This window comes from Chamaea fasciata, unplaced genomic scaffold (genome assembly GCF_029207755.1).
Source record: "Chamaea fasciata isolate MVZ Bird 193981 ecotype frontalis unplaced genomic scaffold, bChaFas1.0.hap1 SCAF_5, whole genome shotgun sequence".
Classification (NCBI taxonomy): Eukaryota; Metazoa; Chordata; class Aves; order Passeriformes; family Sylviidae; genus Chamaea; species Chamaea fasciata.
The window spans coordinates 60,908,494-60,927,971 of record NW_027094090.1 but is presented as its reverse complement, the minus strand read 5'-3'; the positions used below and the strand labels follow the sequence as shown (position 1 = coordinate 60,927,971).

At 36.3% G+C, this 19,478-nt stretch overlaps 1 protein-coding gene across 3 annotated transcripts in view; it reads left to right on the top strand.

Annotated features, from left to right (window-relative positions):
• SLC41A2 (solute carrier family 41 member 2) overlaps positions 1–19,478 on the top strand; it is a 62,441-nt gene that overhangs the window by 30,154 nt on the left and 12,809 nt on the right. For 2 of the 3 annotated variants that reach the window (XM_066183946.1, XM_066183949.1), the window contains exons 9-10: positions 1,027–1,158; positions 2,072–2,220. In XM_066183946.1, coding sequence (XP_066040043.1) covers positions 1,027–1,158; positions 2,072–2,220 — 281 coding nt within the window. Of the gene's footprint in view, positions 1–1,026; positions 1,159–2,071; positions 2,221–12,220; positions 14,011–19,478 lie in introns of those variants that run through there. The other variant, XM_066183947.1, reaches the window with a different exon arrangement.

Genomic DNA, 19,478 nt, shown 5'->3' with positions numbered 1-19,478 from the left:
AAAGCATGTGCTTGATATGCAAGTAGACAGCTCGAGTATAATAATAGGAGGGTTTCATGCTACTGCATTCTGCAATGTGGATATAACAACTTTTAGTTTTCTGTTGATTGAAGTAAAAATTCATAGAATGTGAAACAGCCCAGGAGGGAAGGAACCTTAAAATGTCATCTGGCCCAAACTTGTGTGAGAAAGGGAGCCTAGATGAGATTTTCTAGCACCTGGTCTGGTCATATCTCAAAAACCTCCGGTGAAGTGGGCTCCACCACATCCCTGGGGTGGTTGTTCCAGTGAATGATTGTTCTCACTATGAGAAATTTCTTTCTTTAATTGAGATGAACGCTCTGCCGGTACAACTTGTACACATTGCTCCTTTCCAGAAAGAAAGTAGAATTTCCATCACTACCATTTCTTTTAACAATCAGCTATTCAGACACTCATCTTGTTCTTTCAGCCTGAATTATGAGTGGCAGAAGACTGTAATTACTCATGCTTTGTGTCAGAGGGAAATGAATATATTAACTCATGAAGCCTTTTCTGGCCCTGTGGTTCTGTGTGTGAAATCTGCGTTTATGTTTGTGGTAGTGAGCATATCTGCTTTCATTACTTACCCTGGCCAGGAATACTGTCCTGGGGAGGTAATCCAGCTGTGGCACAACTATGTCATACTTCTGGTGATCCAAGAGGGATTTCCAAAGAAGAGGCGGTGATAAAAGGGAATTTCACCTGTAAGAAAGCATAAGATTGAACCTTTTGGCAGGTTTTGAATTTTTTGCACCTGCCATGATTCAAAACTGATCTCTAAATACCCAGTGATACATTAAATTGTAGCCCACATTTTTTGGACTTATTTTAATGATTTGCAGCCTGTCTCCAACTAATATACATTCCAAAGATATTCCTCATTCTGACTTGTATGTAAGGTACTGTGATAAACATAGAGAAAGTTGGTAAATGTGCAAAAATACTGCCTACCAGAGGAAAAAAAAATAGTTGAATATTTTTCATTGGTTCCCTTTTGCATTTCAGGTATTGGTGGCAATCTAGTAGCTATTCAAGCTAGCAGAATTTCTACCTACCTCCATTTACACAGCATTCCTGGAGAGCTGCCAGAGGAGGCCAAGGGTTGCTATTACCCATGCAGAACATACTATGGTACAGGTATGTCTCAGTCAGTTAAAAATCCTGTCACACATCTTTTTCCCCCTGTATGTCCAACTGTGCCGCCAGTGAGAAATGGCAATGAACTGAACTTGCTGTGTGGAATTCAAAGGCTGGTGAGGCTTGGCAGTTCCCTTTGCCTGCAGCTGTTTGCCTGTGGGAAGCACAAGAAACTCCCTGAGGGGTGGATGAGTAGGGAGAAGCATTCTGAAGCCCTGGCGAGGGCTGGTGAGGCAGGACACTGGGATTCCCACTCAGAAGGGTTTCAGCCTTCAACTTTCCTTAGCTTCTCTACCTGCTCCTAACTTTTGTCTGCCTTCAGAACTTCAAACCAATTTCCTGTTAGGGCCAAACAATGTATCAGACATTATTATTGAGCCAAATCCCTGCTTTTCATTTCCAGTTTGCCATTTTCTCTCTAGGTTGTCTCTTCACAGCTTGTTCCTCCCTTGTACTTCCCACTTTCCTAATTATGTAGTAACTGGTGAAATGTGATGCGTGACCACCATGTATTACACTTCCATAATTATTAAATTAATTGAAACAGATGTGAAAGTGGTAAATATGGGATTACTTTTCAGAAATATAAGGCATTTTTGAGGATGTCTTGAACATGGAGTCCAAAAGATCCTCTTTTCTAGTAAGACTTTAGGAAGTCCAAAAATGTAGATGATACTACATGAGCACAGAGTGAAGGCAGTTTGCACCCTTTTCCAGAAGGCCTCTGCTTACTTTTTCTGGAAGACAGTGAAATTCCTCAAGGAGTCTTCTAGTGGAAAATAATTCCTGCTGTTCCACAGTAGCCAATGCTGTGGAACTCCAAAAATGGGAGTGTTTTATATTGAAATGAATAAAAATCTGCTATAGTAATAGAAGAGCTTAACCAAATTTTGGAATTTTTTTTTAATTGTAGGTGTAAATAACAAATCAGCCCAAGTTCTGCTTCTCCTGGTGATTCCCGGACACCTGATTTTCTTGTACACTATCCACTTAATGAAAAGCGGACATACTTCCTTAACACCCATCTTTATAGCAGTATATTTGTTTGCAGCTCTGCTACAGGTAAGAATAAGTACAACTGGGAAATTCTTGTATAAAATCAAGTTCTTGAAGAAAATGATTTTTTTTTTCTGGTGTCTGAAATCTCATGAATGGTACAAGAAGGTGTGGTTCAATAGAGGCTTTCAGCACAGCTCCGAAGTAGCTGATTATCTCCACAAATGGACACAGGTGTACCGTGGTTGTGAGTGCTTTTCAGAACACACTTGACTGCAGTATCTCCTTGTCATGCATCTTTCACATGCTTTTGGAACCATTGCATCTAATCCCCCATCTTTCAGCTAGAGGGGAAATGGAAGGAAGGGAGGGGAAATGAGATGAAGGAAAGGTAGCATTTATGAATAAGGAAAATCAAGGAAAACCCTTAAAGAATTCTCCATAAGTGGTTCACATTACTGTTTTAGTTAACATAGTCCAATAGATGAAAATATTACAGCTTCCTTGGTGCGTTCTTAATATTCATTAGTTTAAATTAAAAAGACAGAAAACACTATACAAGAAATTGTAACTGCATGAATTGTCAAGCTTTGTTACCTTATTTGGCTGGTTTTACCTAATAGTCTGTTCAAACCCGGCAAGGGCAGTTCTTGAAAGATGCCTTTTGAAATAGCAATGTCTCAAGGTGAAATGATTTCATTTTGAGAAATCACTAATACAAAATTAAATATTTTATTAGTCCACCAAAGTTTTAGGTATAACTGCCTGAATTAAATATAATGTTTCATTACACCTTAAAACCAGAAAGGGATTGTTTTTGTTACACAGTAGAAGTATAGTTGAAATATCCATAATTTAAATATACATACAGCAGTATGTATATTTAAATGTGACCAATTTCCTTTTAAAATGCAAACAAAATTATCAACAGGTCAATACTTAATAAAATTATAATTTTAATGGTCTGAATTGTTCCTTTTTTCACACTGCTATCTCGTTAAGGACAGGTTTCAAAAACTGTTACTATTTTATATATGAGAATTTTACACCTTTCGGGTGGAACATGACTGGTAATGTTTCAACCTTTGCAAGTGAGAGCCTCATACTAAAAGACATAAGTTACTTTTCATTTCCCTCTTAGGTAATAATCCTAGTTTCCAGCCTTATCACTTGCTTCATAATGTGTTTTCCTGAGGCAATGATGCTATTCCTTTGCTCTCTCTGTTCTGTCTGGGTTGGGACAAGAGTCCCTGATAATGTAAGACTGCAGTGTGATTTCAGTCAGTATTAAACTTCCAAGACTTCCTGTGGGAATCAACCTGAATTCATAAATCCAGTCCTCCTGCTCACAGAACTGCAATCACAGCATGTTTAGGAACACTTTTTCTTCAGCACCAAGACTTGAGAAATGCAGAAATTTCGGGGTTTTGCCTGAAAGCAAAGTTAGGCATTATGGCAGGACTTTCAAATGACATAGTAATTCAAACCCAGCAGCAGCTTGTATACAGGTGTAAAGTTGCATTTTCATCAATTCAGGATCTGATTGGAGTATTCAGATTTTTGTCCTGTATCTCTATTGCAGTACATTAGGCCACACCTGATTTTCTTGATTTTTCACCAATAAAGCAGACATAGAGGTTTTTTTTCTTTTTTTTTCCCTGCTTCCTATTATGGATTATTTTTTCTCTTTATCGTCTGTCTTTAGTCATAAAAGGCATTTTGAAATGAGTTTACTTGGAAACTGAGTACTAGTATTCCAAACTATAACTTCTCCTCAGTCTTGACATATTTACAATTTGAAACACCTTGGTTTTTCAGACCTGAAAATATTTAATAGATTACTTTCCCCATTTGAATTATTCTGATGTTTTTCTAGTAGTGATTATTATAATATTGCATACCTCTAATTAGAGCAGATTTAGTTTTCAGAGAGATGATGTTTGCTTTAATCCTTAAGTCTTCAACACATTTTATTTACCTGTCGGTCTGAAGTACTTCCATACTGCAGTTTCATGCTTTTAAGTTTCTCCTTTCTCAAGGAAAGCACTTTAATATTTGTACTCATTCCTCTTTCCTTTTTCAGTGACATCATCTGTACACCTGGAAATAGCAAAAAACAGTTTTCAAGCTACCGTTTCATTGGCATAACCTAACAGCTACTGATCTTATTTTTCCTGAACTCTTATATTTTTGTCCTCTCAGTGAGAGCTTTTCCAGTTCTGCAGTAAAACTGAAAAACCTCACAGCCAAGTACTAATATTTCAATTAACAACAAACCAAATGCATTAACAGTCTTTTGAGCAGTGACAGATCTGCATTCTAGGCCTTTTTTATAATATATTGGACTTTGTATTTATTTTCACTTTACGTGGAAGGTATATGAAAATGGAGGTCAAAAATTACAATCCTGCTTGTACGCTGGATATTTTATGTTTGAGGTGGTAGATGGTAATTTAGCAGAATACAGTGATGCTCAGAGGTAGGAGTTAATTTTAGTCAGTCCTGTGAGGAGGTTTGATATCACTGCTTTGCCCTTTGCCATTCCTTACTTGTGTTGAGCTGGGGGGCAGAAAGGGTTGCTGAAAATGATAAAATGATTATGGCAATATACCACCTATGCAGGTTTTTCCTCACTATGTTAAAAAATAATGCTAAATTTAAAAATAACAGCAGCAATTCAATGAATTTTCTGTCTTTAAATGTCAAGTGACTATTGTAAGGTGTTAAATTATTTAATGACATATTCTACAGTGGACTGCAATAGATTGTTAATTGACTTTGATTCTGTTTATTATTTCTGACTGTCCAGCTCTGTTTATTTAAAATGGTGAGGAAAGGGTTAGAGAAATGGCAAACGTAGACCTCCAAATGGAATGTTGGAGTAAATGGGAAAAAATCAAGAAAATGTTAATACAAAGACATTGATTTTTCCTTTTATATTTCTCTGTCTCTTTCAGTTTATGCTATCCCACATTATCTCTACAGCAATACTGTGACACATGTATGAATTCTATTTTACATTTTAACGAGACTTTTTAAAATTGCCTGTAAACTTCACTATCCATCCCAAAGTGATAAAAATGGAATTTATTTGCATTGAAAGCTCTGCGCAGTATTACTGAATTTCCAGTCAGAGAGTTAGTTTCCTTTTCATCCAGATCTGGTACTTCCATTGTTTGATTGGTTTTTTTTCACCACTCGGGCCAACCAGCTTCTTTGATTTCCTTGCCCTACCTGATCTGAGATATTCTTAGATATTCTCTTCACAGCATGTCATTTAAATAAGCTATTTGTTGGAACTAAATAATTAATACGCCATGATGTATTATCAATAGTATAATTCAGTTTTTATTGACTGAAAATATGCAGTGTAATAAAACAAAGTACAGTTTCACATATTCTGCATATTCATGTAGGGGTTTTTTTTCTAAAAATAATTACATTAAGATATTTAGGTAATATGAGTAGCCAGAGCTATGATTTGCATTCCTTTTGATTCTCTGTGAACAAAACTGTTCTGGGTTTCCAGGCTTAAGAAAAAACAGAAAACATTTTATTTAATTTCATTTTTATTTTCCTACCTTTAATAGTTCAGCTGTTTCTATTCTTTGAATAAATACGTATTTTGAAAGGTTCTTCAATTAAATTTAGAAATTGATTGTAGTGACATCCAAGGCTGTACTCACTTTATCTTTAGAGGGGTTGGGATTTCACAATTATTTTTCCATGAAAGGGGGAAAACTGCACAGTTATTATAATTATATTAATCTGGATTCAGGTAGAACTTTTAGGCTGAAGTTTAAAAGATCTGAATTAGCTCTGTATTGGAGAGACTGTTCTGTGTTTATGAATGGCAGCACCAGAGGAAAATACAATAAAAAATGCTATGGGGATTGTATACCCTCTAAGTATGTAGGGTGCTTCACACAATGCGCTGTTCAGTATCAGGGCAAGCCAATGTGCCTCATCAACCTCAGTATAATGTTTTAAAGTGTGTTTTGGATTTGGTGAATGGGCTGTGTTAAAGAGGAATACTCTTTCCTTGGAAATCTTACAAAAACCAACCACAAACATGCACCAGCACACTGCGTACAGTTACAAAGGTTGTATTAACTGGGAAACAGTCCTCCTCTTATTCCTCACAAAGGCACAAGTATTTTTCTCCTGTATGAGGCTGTGCACCAAGCAGAGTTTCATCCCCTGTCTTGTCAGCCTGCAGCAGGAGAGCAACACTGGAGCTGCCAAGCTGTCAGTCCTGGCACACAGCTCCAGGCGCTCAAAGGCCCCCTCTGTTCTGCACCTTCTCCCTGAGCCAGTGAAACGCCCTCCCAGGAATTTTCACACCTACTGACCAAATCTGAGCACACAGTTTTGTTCAAGTCTCGGGGAATGAACAAACAATAGGAGATTCCCAGAGCTATTACCAAGCAAATAAGTAATTCCAAAATTCTTCTTACCCAGTGGAGGTCAGTCGTGCACGGCTGTGAAGTCACTTTTGCAGTGCTTCAGGGCTGTTTGGGGCAATAGAAAACCAAGAATTCAGTGGTGCTCATAGCAACTTCCTGCTCACATCAAAAACGTCTTGGATTTCTCACCCGTGTGAGGATTCTAATGATGGTACGGGCCTTTTTAATGTGGAAACATAACTCGTGGGGTATACTGTACATTACAGAGAAAAAAGGAAGGTTCTGTTTATAGACAGTATACTGATGCATTATAAATACTGCTTTTCTAACAGGAAAGGTTATTTCCAGAAGATGGAGCATATAACTGCTAAAGAGACTATATTTCAATGAAATATGGAATGTCAAGCCCAAATCTGGACAGTTCCATTTGTTCAGTGCTTTCTTGTTGCAGACTTGCCAGACTCATTGGGGTCTGACCATGGGTACCAACTGCTCCTTCCTTTCCAGCCATGTTGCTGTCTGGGGTAGAACCCCAGCTCCTACCAAGTCACCGCAGGGATTTATCATTTTTGTCTCCAGAAGTCTGAGCTCAAAGTGCTTGTGTATATAGCATGATACACTGAGTCGTGCTACAGCTCCTTCAGGCTGAGCATTCCAGAGCACTTATTGGTCTGGGTTACCCATCCTGGCAGATAGCTGAGAAACAGCTGTTTTCAGCTGAAATTAGAACTGTTTTGGTCAAACCAGGGTGTCTGGCAAAGCAACAGAGAAATCAAGATGACAATCTGAAAAAACTTGCTTCCCACAAAATTATGTCAATATAATGAAATTGACTCAGAAAAAAATTCAGTTAAAGAGATATTCTCTCTTTTACTTCAGAGAGGTCTTAGGCTGACATCAATGTATGCTGTGCTGTCTGGGTACTTGGATACCTTAGAGGACCTGACGCCACTTAGCTACAGCACAAACAACAGCAGCAAGAAAAAATTTGCTGTTCAGGGGTTTCCTTGCAGCCAGGCATTGAAGGAAATCTCTGTATGTTTGGAGGAAATGATGCATGTCCTTCTGGACACGGTACACACCAAATACACTACCAGAGAAAACTGTGCAGAAAAATGTCTTTTGAAAAAATGTGTGTAGTCCCTACTCTGAGAGTTCACCCCCTACAGATTGCTGGCGGTAGACAATGGAAACTCAGCAAGTTCAGTGTAGATCTATTACAAGCACTTTACAGTTACTACTTCATCAAAAGCCATTTAAAATTGAAGACATGTAATGTATAATTTGAAAATTAACTTAATGAAGGGTGAAAGCCACTAGAAGACCCTTGTGGCGAGAATGACAGAGTCAGAACACAGTAGTCTTTAGAGATTCTTAAATGGGATTTTTTAGTCATAATTTAAAAAACCCAAATACATAAACTTACCTTTGGATTTCATAGATTTGTAAGAGTTCTTATCCAGTAATTGCAGGATCTTTTCAGAGGGAAGTTATGGGTAAATTCTGAGTCAATATGATTTTGAAAGTAAAGGAGACCCAAAATACATTTGAAAGGAGGTTACCTCAGTTTATTTACATCTGTGTTTCCTGTCTAAAGTAACAGAAAGCAACTATTTTGTAATGCACCTTGAGATGAAAAAAATTTAAGGTGGAATCATCAGTACTAGCAACAGGCAGTTTAACAGTTTAGTTTTCCAGCTTGGCATTGGAATTCACTTATCTACTAATGTATAAATTAATATAAGTAATGTATAAATTAATATAACTAATGTGTAGCAACTAATGTATAAATTAATCTAAAAGTGAAAAATTCTACTCTGCTTTACAAATATTCTTCATTTGAATATTTGAATTCACTTGTTTCACTGTGAATTTGACATGCATCCACTGATGACGTATGGACATTCCAGATGAAGGAAACAATAAAAAAATTATAGCATTCTCCAACTTATTAATTAGGCTATAGGAAGCCTAGACAGTATTAAGAATGTTTGGAAGGAGTTATGTATTTTTATTTTAAATAATAGAGTTTCATTTTTTTCGCATTTTAGGAATTATAAGAAATTATTTCCATGAGAAAATAGAGATATACTGCATGCAAAAGATCAAAAATAACTTTTTTTCACCTAACTTTCCTTTTTTATTTGTAAAACACCTAATATCTAAGCACCTTGAAAGAATGAAAGTAAATTTTGTGCACGATAACAAAGGAAAAAAACCTGCTTTATAATGTGTAATGTTCCCATTTATAGTCTTGCAGTCATAAGATCTGAACTTTCAAAATAGTAAAGCTCACTCATATTTAAGTATTCATGTTCAATTTCAGTTCCAATCTGAAATTCATAATTTGAGTCAGAAAGTTCAATATCAAGAATTACTCCCTATTTCCATCCTTTGTTGTAGAAAATGAGTACTTACATTCCTTATTTTTAGATTCTTCATCATTAGGATTTTTCAAGCTTTTCCTCTCCTTCCTACTGTTATTGCTGGATTCTGCTGCTTCCAAGGACATTTTTTGTCAGTGAGACCGAAGGGTGATTTTTAGAAATGCAGTCTAAGTCTGATCATGCCTTTAGTTTCATTTGCTTTTCTTTTGATTGTGATTTTTTCCCTGTAATAATGATAATAATATAGCATGATTTCCCTTTTAAGCTATCGAAACATCTGGAATTTTGCTAGTATTTTTGCAATCCTGTCTCTGGGTTTGTTTTTTTTTTTCCTTGATCAGTGACTATTGAGTGTCTCCCTTTTGTTAGCCAGATCTTTTTATATAGAGAGACATTTAGTTATTTTTTCCCTATCTTAAACCATGCAGTTAATTCATCCCTCAGTCTGGAAGAATTCCTAGAGCTTTGTTTCATAGTTCTACTACTGCTCATTTCCTTTTTTACAGAAAACTCTCTGTATTAAATAATTTCTATGTTAAATAATTTCAGCTTGCATCTTGAACAGTGCTGCATGTGTTTACAAGCTTTTCTCACCAATTTTCTACAGCATTTTATGCTAAACAGCTAATTTTTGTACTGTATTATTAGGCTTTTCTGTGATGTAAATCTCTTTATTTTCTCCCTCAAAACCAGCTGATTTTTAGTTGGGAGAAGGAAGGCTTTCTTCTTCATAGTATGAGTGCAGGGCAGAAATGCAGTGTTTGTATGCTGCGCCATCTGCATCAATTTACTGACAGAAGTATCTGTCACTGATAAACAAATCTCACAAAACGTGAAGTGTCATCTTGCAATGTCTCTTTTACGACTTTTTTTTTTATCTGTCAGATCTTTGTGAGTCACTTATCACTTTGAATTCAAGACTCTTTCAAAAATTCAGCAAACTCATAGTGGGGCACTTCTCTTTTTTTTTTTTTTTCTATTCTTTTCCTATTTTTTTCCCCAAAATAACCAGTGATTGATGACTTTGATTACCTTCTCTTAACAGTGGTGAGAAACACAATCTTCTTGGAAGTCTTAGTCACATTGATTCTGTCTTGCATTACAAACTGATGTGGGCAAATAAGTAACCATTTCCAAAGACTGGGCCCTACAGTTCTTAAATGTTTGTGGGTTTCTAGCCATGCAAATGCACGATGGATGAAAGCATTATTTCTTCACCAAAGTAAGTGAAGACTGGAGCTGCAGTTGCATAATCTGTAAGCACTAAGTTCCAATTGCCATCACATACTGTTACAAACACCAGTTAATACAATCTGCTATGAATTTTTCATATGAATTACAGATTGCAGGCTTGGTATCATTTGCATTACTTGTTGTTCACCCATACATTTATACAGCAAAAATAATTATTTGGGAAGGTTCACAAAAGCTTAGTTTCCAAACTGCCCATTTAACACTGTAGTCCAAGTCAGTTATTTCAGGATGGAAAACATATAGCCAACTGAAAGGTTTTCATGTCGTGATTTTTAAGAGTCAAAAGTGAATACTGTCATCTAAATTGGACTGAGTATGTTATGCCTAATTGGTTGTGTTATATAAATGCAGTGTATATTTTTCTTGGAATGAATGCTCTCATCTTCCAGTGGAACATGCATAACTATTGTGGATGTGGAGCGCTGCAGCGTCTTCTGAGCACATCCTGTAGGAGATGGGAATGTACAGGATCTTTTATAAACAAGCCTCTTTTTGTCTCTGTAAGAAGAAGGAGCTGACTCAAGGAATCTGATAGTCTTCCAAAGAAAACATCTGTTTTAAATATATTTGTTTGGATTCCAGTCAGCACACCTAGGACTTGCATAATTAGCTTAGACTACAGAGTTCCCTTTTCAAAAGATACATTTATATAAATAAGCCATGCATTTTTCATTAGGCAAATACTCCTCCTTTCTCTCTCTCTCTCTCTCTTTTTTAATTATAAATTCAGGCTTGTATTTTTACATACACTTTTGCAAAGCAAGGATTAATTGAGAAGCTTTTTCAACACAATTATTTGTGTTGAAATATGAAAATGACATTCATTTTGCTGTACTTATAGTGGAGAAGTGTCTTGCAACCATCTGATCAATATTTCAATGAATGAGTGCATACATTTATAAGCATGCTTTTGATGCCAATAATTGATTATTTAGTAAATAAAATATTGTTGTACTCTTTACTCTTTTGATACTGCATTATTTTGATACCTACATTATTTTAAATGTAGATAGTAGAGTTTTTAAAAATGAATTATGGTAGTACTTTCCTTAAATTTACCTTTCTTAAAGATCTGATTAGCTAAAAATACATGAAATACAGAATTTATTTCAACTTAATCAGCTCTTTAGAAGCTACAAGAAGAAATGAAGAAAGGAAACTCAGTTAGTGGTCCTTTCTCCATTTGTCTTGTGCCATTCCACCTCACATGATTCCACTGAACCAGAATCCCTTACATACAGCTATGCAACATTAAAAGGATTCTTTTCTAAAATTGGGATAATAATTATGCATACCTTTGGTATGAAGATCAAGCCTCTCAAATGTTAAGACATTCACAGCTGGGAATTAAATCTTTTACTCTGGGACAAATTCAGCCTGGAGTGACAATTTCATAATGTATATTGCAGGTGTGCCTTAACACAGAAGGGCTGAAGATGGTATTTCAGGCATAAAAGTAGGTTCTAGGCCATTTTTTGCAGTTCACACAAGCTGAAACTGTTCCTTATTTGACCTGTTGTTCTTTGTAACACATCTGATTTCAGGTCAGTACTATACCTGTACTAACAGGAATTATGCCTGGGTTGAGGGTATTCATGTGGGGCAACATCATTTGGTTCTGAATTATCTCAAAGCCCTACTTATGCTCTCTCTGTACAGAATGACTTCTCACACTTGTTGTGTGAGAAGTGCAGTTGCGTGTTTGGTGGAACTTTTTTGGCTTTTCTTGCCATTTTCAGAAGTCCTCAAGCATAGTCTGGGTAAAAAATGCTGTCAGTAATTCAGAATGTTCTTTCCAGCAATGCATGTGATTGAGAGAAATGGGCTGTGTGTCCCTCTCTCTGGTTGTGGGGAGCTTTAATTTTCTGAAGTTCATTCTTATTAATTATTTATATTTTTCAAAAGCAATGGTATACAACACTTCAGTCTAGTATAGAGACAATAATGTTGGCTGTTGACTTCCTTTTGCTGTAACTTACATGATTATAATACAGATTTTGTTTGCTTGATGTTGTGTAGGTGTTTACTCTGTTGTGGATTGCTGACTGGATGGTGCACCACTTCTGGAAAAAAGGAAAAGACCCTGACAGTTTTTCTATCCCTTATCTTACTGCACTGGGAGATCTGCTTGGAACTGCCTTATTAGCTATAGGTTTTCATTTTCTGTGGCTCATAGGTGACAGAGATGGTGATGTTGGTGACTGATTATTCCAACAGATGCAATGACTTTTCCTGGAATACTGAAAAGACCAATCACTCCACTTGAGGATCCTCAGAGTGTTTGTTCCTTTTGGTCTAAGTAAATCCAGTTGACCCAGACATAAAAGAGCCTTAATGATTTTAGTTTGGTTTGCTTTTAAAAACTTAGATGGAACTACGATCCCCGAGAGCTTTATTCTGAAACCAGGGTGAATTGGTGGTAGCTTGAAGATATTTGAGTAGACACAATCAAGGGCAGATGAATCCTTTTATCAAGTGTTAAATTGCCTGAAGAGTTGATGATATGTTCTTACCTTGCAATTTCAGTGCTGTAGCTCTCTGATCATTGCAGACTTGATACCAATAATGACTGTTATGGTCCACACATTTTGTCACAGGCTTTACTTTCTGTAGAAGAATATGAACTTCATAAAAGGTTTGTAAAATTAGACACTTGAAAAGTGTCTGCAGGGCTGAGCCCATTTTCTTTGTGCTAAAATGAGCAACCTAATTATTTTGCTGTTGGGAATTATTGGAACAAAAATAGTAAAGGCAAATAATAATGTGACACTGACCTGGTCAATAATAATAGGTGAGTGATTAAAGCTCCTTTTGTTGAAAAGTGTATGTTCGTTTAGCAACTGCAAAGATGTTTAACTAACTGATAATAATGGTGTTGTGATGGCCAGTATGCTGATTTTAATTAAGTATTTAGAGGTGTTGATTTAACTGTACATACTGACCCTGCTTGAAACTTGCAGTATAAAAGATGAAGTTCCTTTTGTAGGGACTTAGGAAGTTACATAAACTTCTCAAATTCCAGAGCTATGTAATCAATTTCTAAGCAGAAATCTCTGCTTTCAAGCTGTGCAAATAATACGGTCAATAAGGAGATTTATGGCTTTCTCAATGATTTCTCTTATTTGTAGACCTGAATATTTCAAATAATACATTGATCATGAGGACTCTGGTTGCCATTTTGAAAAAAAAGGTACTAATTGCTCTTTTTAAAAATCTACTGGGAGTTCCTCACAGCATATGTTTTAAAAGACTATAGCATACATCCTAAATGCATAATGAAGTAAAAAAAAAAATCGTATTTTAAGTGTCGTGATTGAAAGTTTTAAATTTTGAGTTTTAAGTTAGACAACTGAATCCATATATCAGCATATGGTTTGATCCTGTAAACATTAGTCATGTGCTGTATGCATACAAATGCTTTTTAATTTGATGGACCTACTCAGATGAGTAGATTACGTGGATAAGTGTTAATGGGACTTCTATATGTGTTGGTCACCTTAAACTCTTTGGAAGTTCAAAGTGTTTGCAACTTTGAAAATTAAACCAGCTATTCAGTGCCTACACATGGATTTAGATGCCTGAATTTTAGCTCCCTCATTTAAACCTTTTTATTTAAGCGTTTTCTTACTGTTATTATAATATAGTTGTTTGAATGAATCACATGTATTATGTCTTTTATTATGTGAGAGAAAGATGAAATCTTTCTTACTTCAGGTTCTCTGACTTTTTTTAGTTTGTATTAATGTTATTTAAAACAGTTTCTTGTATGTAGCATTGCAGGAAATATTATTAAATTGTTTAAAATGGAATAGTGGTAACTCAATTTTTTTCAGTAATGGTTATTTATTTTTGATACAGCTGTAGATGCAGGTTTTTTTGTTTCTGTTAGAACTGCCATCTGAATCAACTCAACTGACATTTCAAGCACTTACTAGAGTTACTGGACTTTAGGATAATTTTTAAATGAATTGCAGGATTCTTAAAAATTAAAATTTCTTGAGATACTTGCGATCTGTGTTTATACAATGCATGAGGGACCTGTAGTATTTAGTCATGGCAGTGTCCTTAGTGATTAGTATCCTAAATATTTTCCCAGTAAATAAGCAATTGTTGGTTCAGTGTGACTGTTTAGATCACCGAACTGGGGAAGAAATGTTAAATGGGTAAAATTAAGTAAAATTTGAAAAAGGGAAATATATAGCCAGACTGAAATAATCTGGGCTCGGAAACAATAAATGATGGGAAAGTGTAATGGGAAAATTTGGTCCTTGAAAAAGGGGAAAGTCCATTGCATGGTTGAGAGAGCAAAACCCATATTGTGGGAAAGAAAAAGGTGCAAACTTTCACACAGCATTCATTACGAGAGGCAAGAGCAAACAGAAGGAAGTTATTTGGAGAAAAGAATCAAAAGGCACAGCCAAACTTGTTTCTCAGGCAGGGAAGAAAAATATAACTTGTGTTGAAAGGACTTGGGGAAGAGGTGTAAAAAGAGATACTTTAGGGAAGGGTGGAAGTGAGGGGAAAAAAAAGAATGCTCTCAGATATGATTAAAGAGGAGCTTGAGTGAGGAAATAAGTGCAACACTGATAAAACAGAGAAAACCTTGACATCTGGAAGAACAAGGAATAAATAATCTATGATGTGGAAAGGGGTTTGATTCTTGTGTGAAAGGAGCATTTTAGGAACTTACAGACTCTGCTACCTCATGTTAAGAGGGCAAAAAGCTCTTACCACACTTCGTGTATTCCAGCCGTGACGATAATATGGGAGGTGGCACAAAAGAGTGCTTGGATACCAGAGAACTTTTTCAAGTACTGAAAAGCTGGACTCCCTAAACCAATTTTAACTTTAGTCAAGTCAACCTCTTCACAGTCTTCCACCTACTTGATTTTTTAAACACAGCCCAGTAATAGTGAATTGCTTCACTGCATGTGTGGGTAAGAAATGTTAGCAGAAATTCTGTCAGAGACAAATCGTGTGCTTCTTGTACTGCCTAAAACATACAATTGAAAGGGACATCCTGAGATGTTATTGTCTCTTGTTATCAAAGCAACCATATTTTATAATCTTGCAGATAAAATGATGTCTCTTGGTATTAAAATTCATTAAGTCTTTTCCTCCTCTCAGCCTGCCAGAAGATTCTTTCAAACCTTCCTTTATAATCTGCCTAATTAGGGTGATGGCTGATTCACATCTCTTCGCTTTTGAGTCAGCATGGAGCACTTCCTTTGATTCTTGCTTATATCAGCTCATTCACCTCATTTAAGTTGCGGGTCATCCCAAAGCTCCTCCTGGAACTTCTTGTTCCGTTTTCATTCTGCTGATGTGCTAGACCAGCCAGAAGCTGCAGGTGGTTTCCCTTACAAGCTACTGTCTGTAACATGATGCTGAGCAACCCTTGGAGTGCTCTTGTTTGGCCATTCTTATTGTCTGCTCTTTTTTCCCCTCTACTTCAGAAATACCTCTAAGGTAAGTAGAAGTACAGGCAGGTTATTTGAAATGTGTGCAATTTGCCATTCTGAAGGACTCTGTGACCATCTCAATGGCTCTGTGAGCATGCATGAAAAGGGATAATCTCATTTGTAAAGTTCAGCCAGGTGCAGATTTAAAATATGGAGTCAGTAGTGTTTCATATCATAGGTGTTTTCTTTTCCTGTATAATGCTTTGAAAATTATTGTTCTAGTGAGCTACTGAATGACTCCAGCTTCTTTTTACAGTGATCATATAGCCAGGATTGTTCCTTTGTTTCTTTGACATAGGGGAGGATTCTTCTTTTAACATATGTAGATCAATATTTTGGTTTTAATAGCAATACTGTACACCTTGTCTTAATCTGTGATGTTTAAATTGGCAAAAATATCTCTCACTCCCATGTTTAATATATTAATTTCACTGGGATTTTTAGAATGTTGATGAGAAACTGGTGATCAGCAAATTAATTTCACTCCTTTTTACAATTTGCAAACAAAATTAGACTTTTCTCATGCGAAAATTAGAAGAGCATGAGGATTAAGGCTTTACAAATGCAGGATAGTTTGCAGAATCAGGATTCAAAATAAGACCTATCATCTTTTGAACACATTTGCTATTTCACTTCAGTTGTAAGCATCATAAAAAGCACTCTTAAGTGCAAGAATAGCTCGGAATACATGTCAGGAAACAGTAGTATAAGTACTTTGTTAATGAAGCATTTGAAATTCCTTATTATCACTGTAATGGTAAAATCGCTGTTGCAAATTAGATAGTCTCTTTAGAGGTGCAGAAAATGGCAAGAGAATATGGTAATTGAATTATAATAATCTTCTTTGAAAAAAGTAAGGTAATATTCACACACAGTACCAAAAGGACTGGAGGCTCTGTGAAGTCTCTTAGTAGGATTTTTCTTCTCTTTCTGGCTAGACTTTTTGCAATACCATACCTTGTTCTAATTGTGTTCTCTAATCCATTCCTAAGCACGTCAGTCTATTGGGATTATCATTTTCCCTTATTTGAAGTTTAAAAAAATCAGTGTTTTGTATGTATAGGTCGGTAAAGAACTAGGAAGGAGGTATGTTTTGTCATTAAAGCCTGAATCTGATAGTCCTAAAAGGAAGTTGAATTATGAATTTGATCATCATGCATGCTGTGCATGAATACTCTGGGGAATCCAATATTAGCAAGATATTAATAATTCACAATTAAAGCTAATAACCAATATGTTTATTAAATATACAAGATTGTCATATTCTGGGTGGGTACCCAAGAGCAGGAGTCATTCAGCATTGGCTGGGCTGGATGGGCTTTACCTTTTCTGAAGCTAAAAAAATGATTCAATTTCTAGTCCTGCTAGTTGTTTATTTAATATGCAGGCTAGTTCATCATATCCTCTGTTTATGCTTGTATTTTTCAGTCTATATTTGAACTAAGCTTGAAATATGCTTCTTCCTTACTTAGCATGCTTCAGCTTGCTCTTTTGGGAGATTGTTTCCTCCTCAAGGGTTGCTTAAAGTCTTAAAAGGTCAAGGAAGTGCTTTCCTTGAATAATTCTAAATCTGCTTTTTGCAAGTGAAATAGGGTGCAAGTGAAATCCTGAATGAATGATATGGTGGCCATCTTCTGACTTCTGAATGGATCATAAGGATTTAATAATGCTAAATTCTCAGATTTGCATTCTAAGTTTTACTATGAATAGGATCTTTAAAAAGATTTTGTCTCTTTACTAACTTTCTTCTGTTGCCTCCTGGTTCAGATTAATGAAACTGTTGCCTTGTCCCAATGTACAGTAGAATAGTATTTTAATAAATCTGACATTCTAAATAGTATTTCAAAAGTTATGAATGATACTTGTTTTATACTTAAGAAGCAATCATCCACTACTTTCCTATGAGCCCTCATACTATAGTTAACTTTAGATCATCTAAAGCCCTTTCTTCCCCCTTTTTGTTTCTCTTTTCTCAGTGCTGACACAACTAATTATTACCTTATAGTATCCAGAGTTCTGCAGTAACATCGGAACATACTTCATGTCAATTGACTTGAAGACTGAACCAATTTTTACTCACTATATAGGAAAACAGACTTGCCTGATTAATTCTGATTCTAGGGTGATGAAGAGTAGCTTTCACTTACAGTAAATGAGTACCTCTGGAGTTTGGAAGATTTCCAGAATCAAAGTGAGCTTGCTAAGCTTGACCACATTTAGGTAACTGGAATCAGCTCGGGTACCAGTTTGTGGACAAAAGTTTGGATGATTTGGAGACAAAAGCTGGCTCTGTATTTATCTGATACATGAAGATTGGCCAATCAACTCTCTCTCTTTCATTCATTTTGACTCCATGCTTTGCAATTCAGACCCAACCCTCTAAGGCTACTAAGTACTATGGTAGTTTGAAGTCTATCACATGTGTATGGAGAGTGTGGTCCCCCTGTAACAGCAGAGAGTGAGGCCTTTGAAAAAAAGAAACCTTTAAAAAACCTGCATGTTATTTGTCCAAAATGAAAGCTCTCAGATGCTGTGAATTCAGGTCCAGAAAGACATACTTATTCCCTCATTTTACTGCTAGCTGTCCTTCGCTCTATTCCCACATTAGAAAGCTGCTTCATTTAAAAAAAAAAAAAAACAAAACAAAAAAACCAAAAAAAAACCTGTTTGGAAGCACTTTAAGGTTACTGAGCCAAAGAGCAGGAAATGCAGCTCTGTTAGACCCCATGTGTGGTTACGTGCCCTGTACATGAGACTGACATGAGTTGTGACAGCATTCACCCCTCAGGGAGAAATAAACCCCCTGCTTTGAGCCTGACTGTAGAGCCTTGGCGTTAAAGCATGTGAATCCACAAATGCTGGTGGATGCATAAATACCTCTGTATAGCTTTTAGACTGGCACTAAGGGAAACGAACATTTTTAGCACAAGGACAAAAATGTCCTATTACCATAGGAACCCTCTCACAGTGACATGCGACAAAACTAATGAACAATCACCTTTCTGGTTGTTGATTCTCATTCAGCTCTAACTACATTGCATCCAGTTTTCTGGCATATTATGGAATTGAGGTGTTCAGCAAAAACTCATTTTTTAGTTATCTTGTCTTTTTCTGGTCATGGTCAAGTCTCCCGCTAGATATCTATCTGTAATCCATTTGGTTCTGTCCATACCTATATAGAAAGCTCCTACCCCACGCAAAAGGAGATTTCTTTTCCCCTTGATCTTCCTCTTTTAGGAAGGTATGGCTTACAGTTCTGTGGACTAGGGAAGACCCATGCACTCTTTATGCTCTGAGGGCAGCTGTCTTCCTGTTTGCAGGAAGCCTCTGAAAGCCGCAGAAAAATCTGGAATCCCTTTTCCAGCAGAGGACCAGGAATAGGAGGGCTATTTCCTCTTTTCCACAGCTATACAGACTCAATTTCTCACCTGAATTGCATTCAGCTGTGCCTCCTTCTAATCTTTGCACCATTGACTTCAAGAGCTTTTTTCATTAAAGAATTGTGGATTTAATTTTTGAAATTTTTCTGAGGGAAAAAGGGAGACTTTAAAAGCTTCTGCTTTGGGAATTCAACATCTAGCATATAAAATCATATTGCACACAGAGCAGGAACATTTCCACAATAAACTAGAAAAGCACATTGTAAAATTAATTCAAGCTAGTGAAGTTGTTATGTCCTTCCATATAACTGAAGAAAAATTTCTTAATAAATCATGAATAGCAGTAATTCCTGAATGGATTTTTTTTTTTCTTGAATGGCGGTCTCAGCATTTACCTGGACACCTCTGCAAATAGTGCTTGTCTCTCCACAGCAT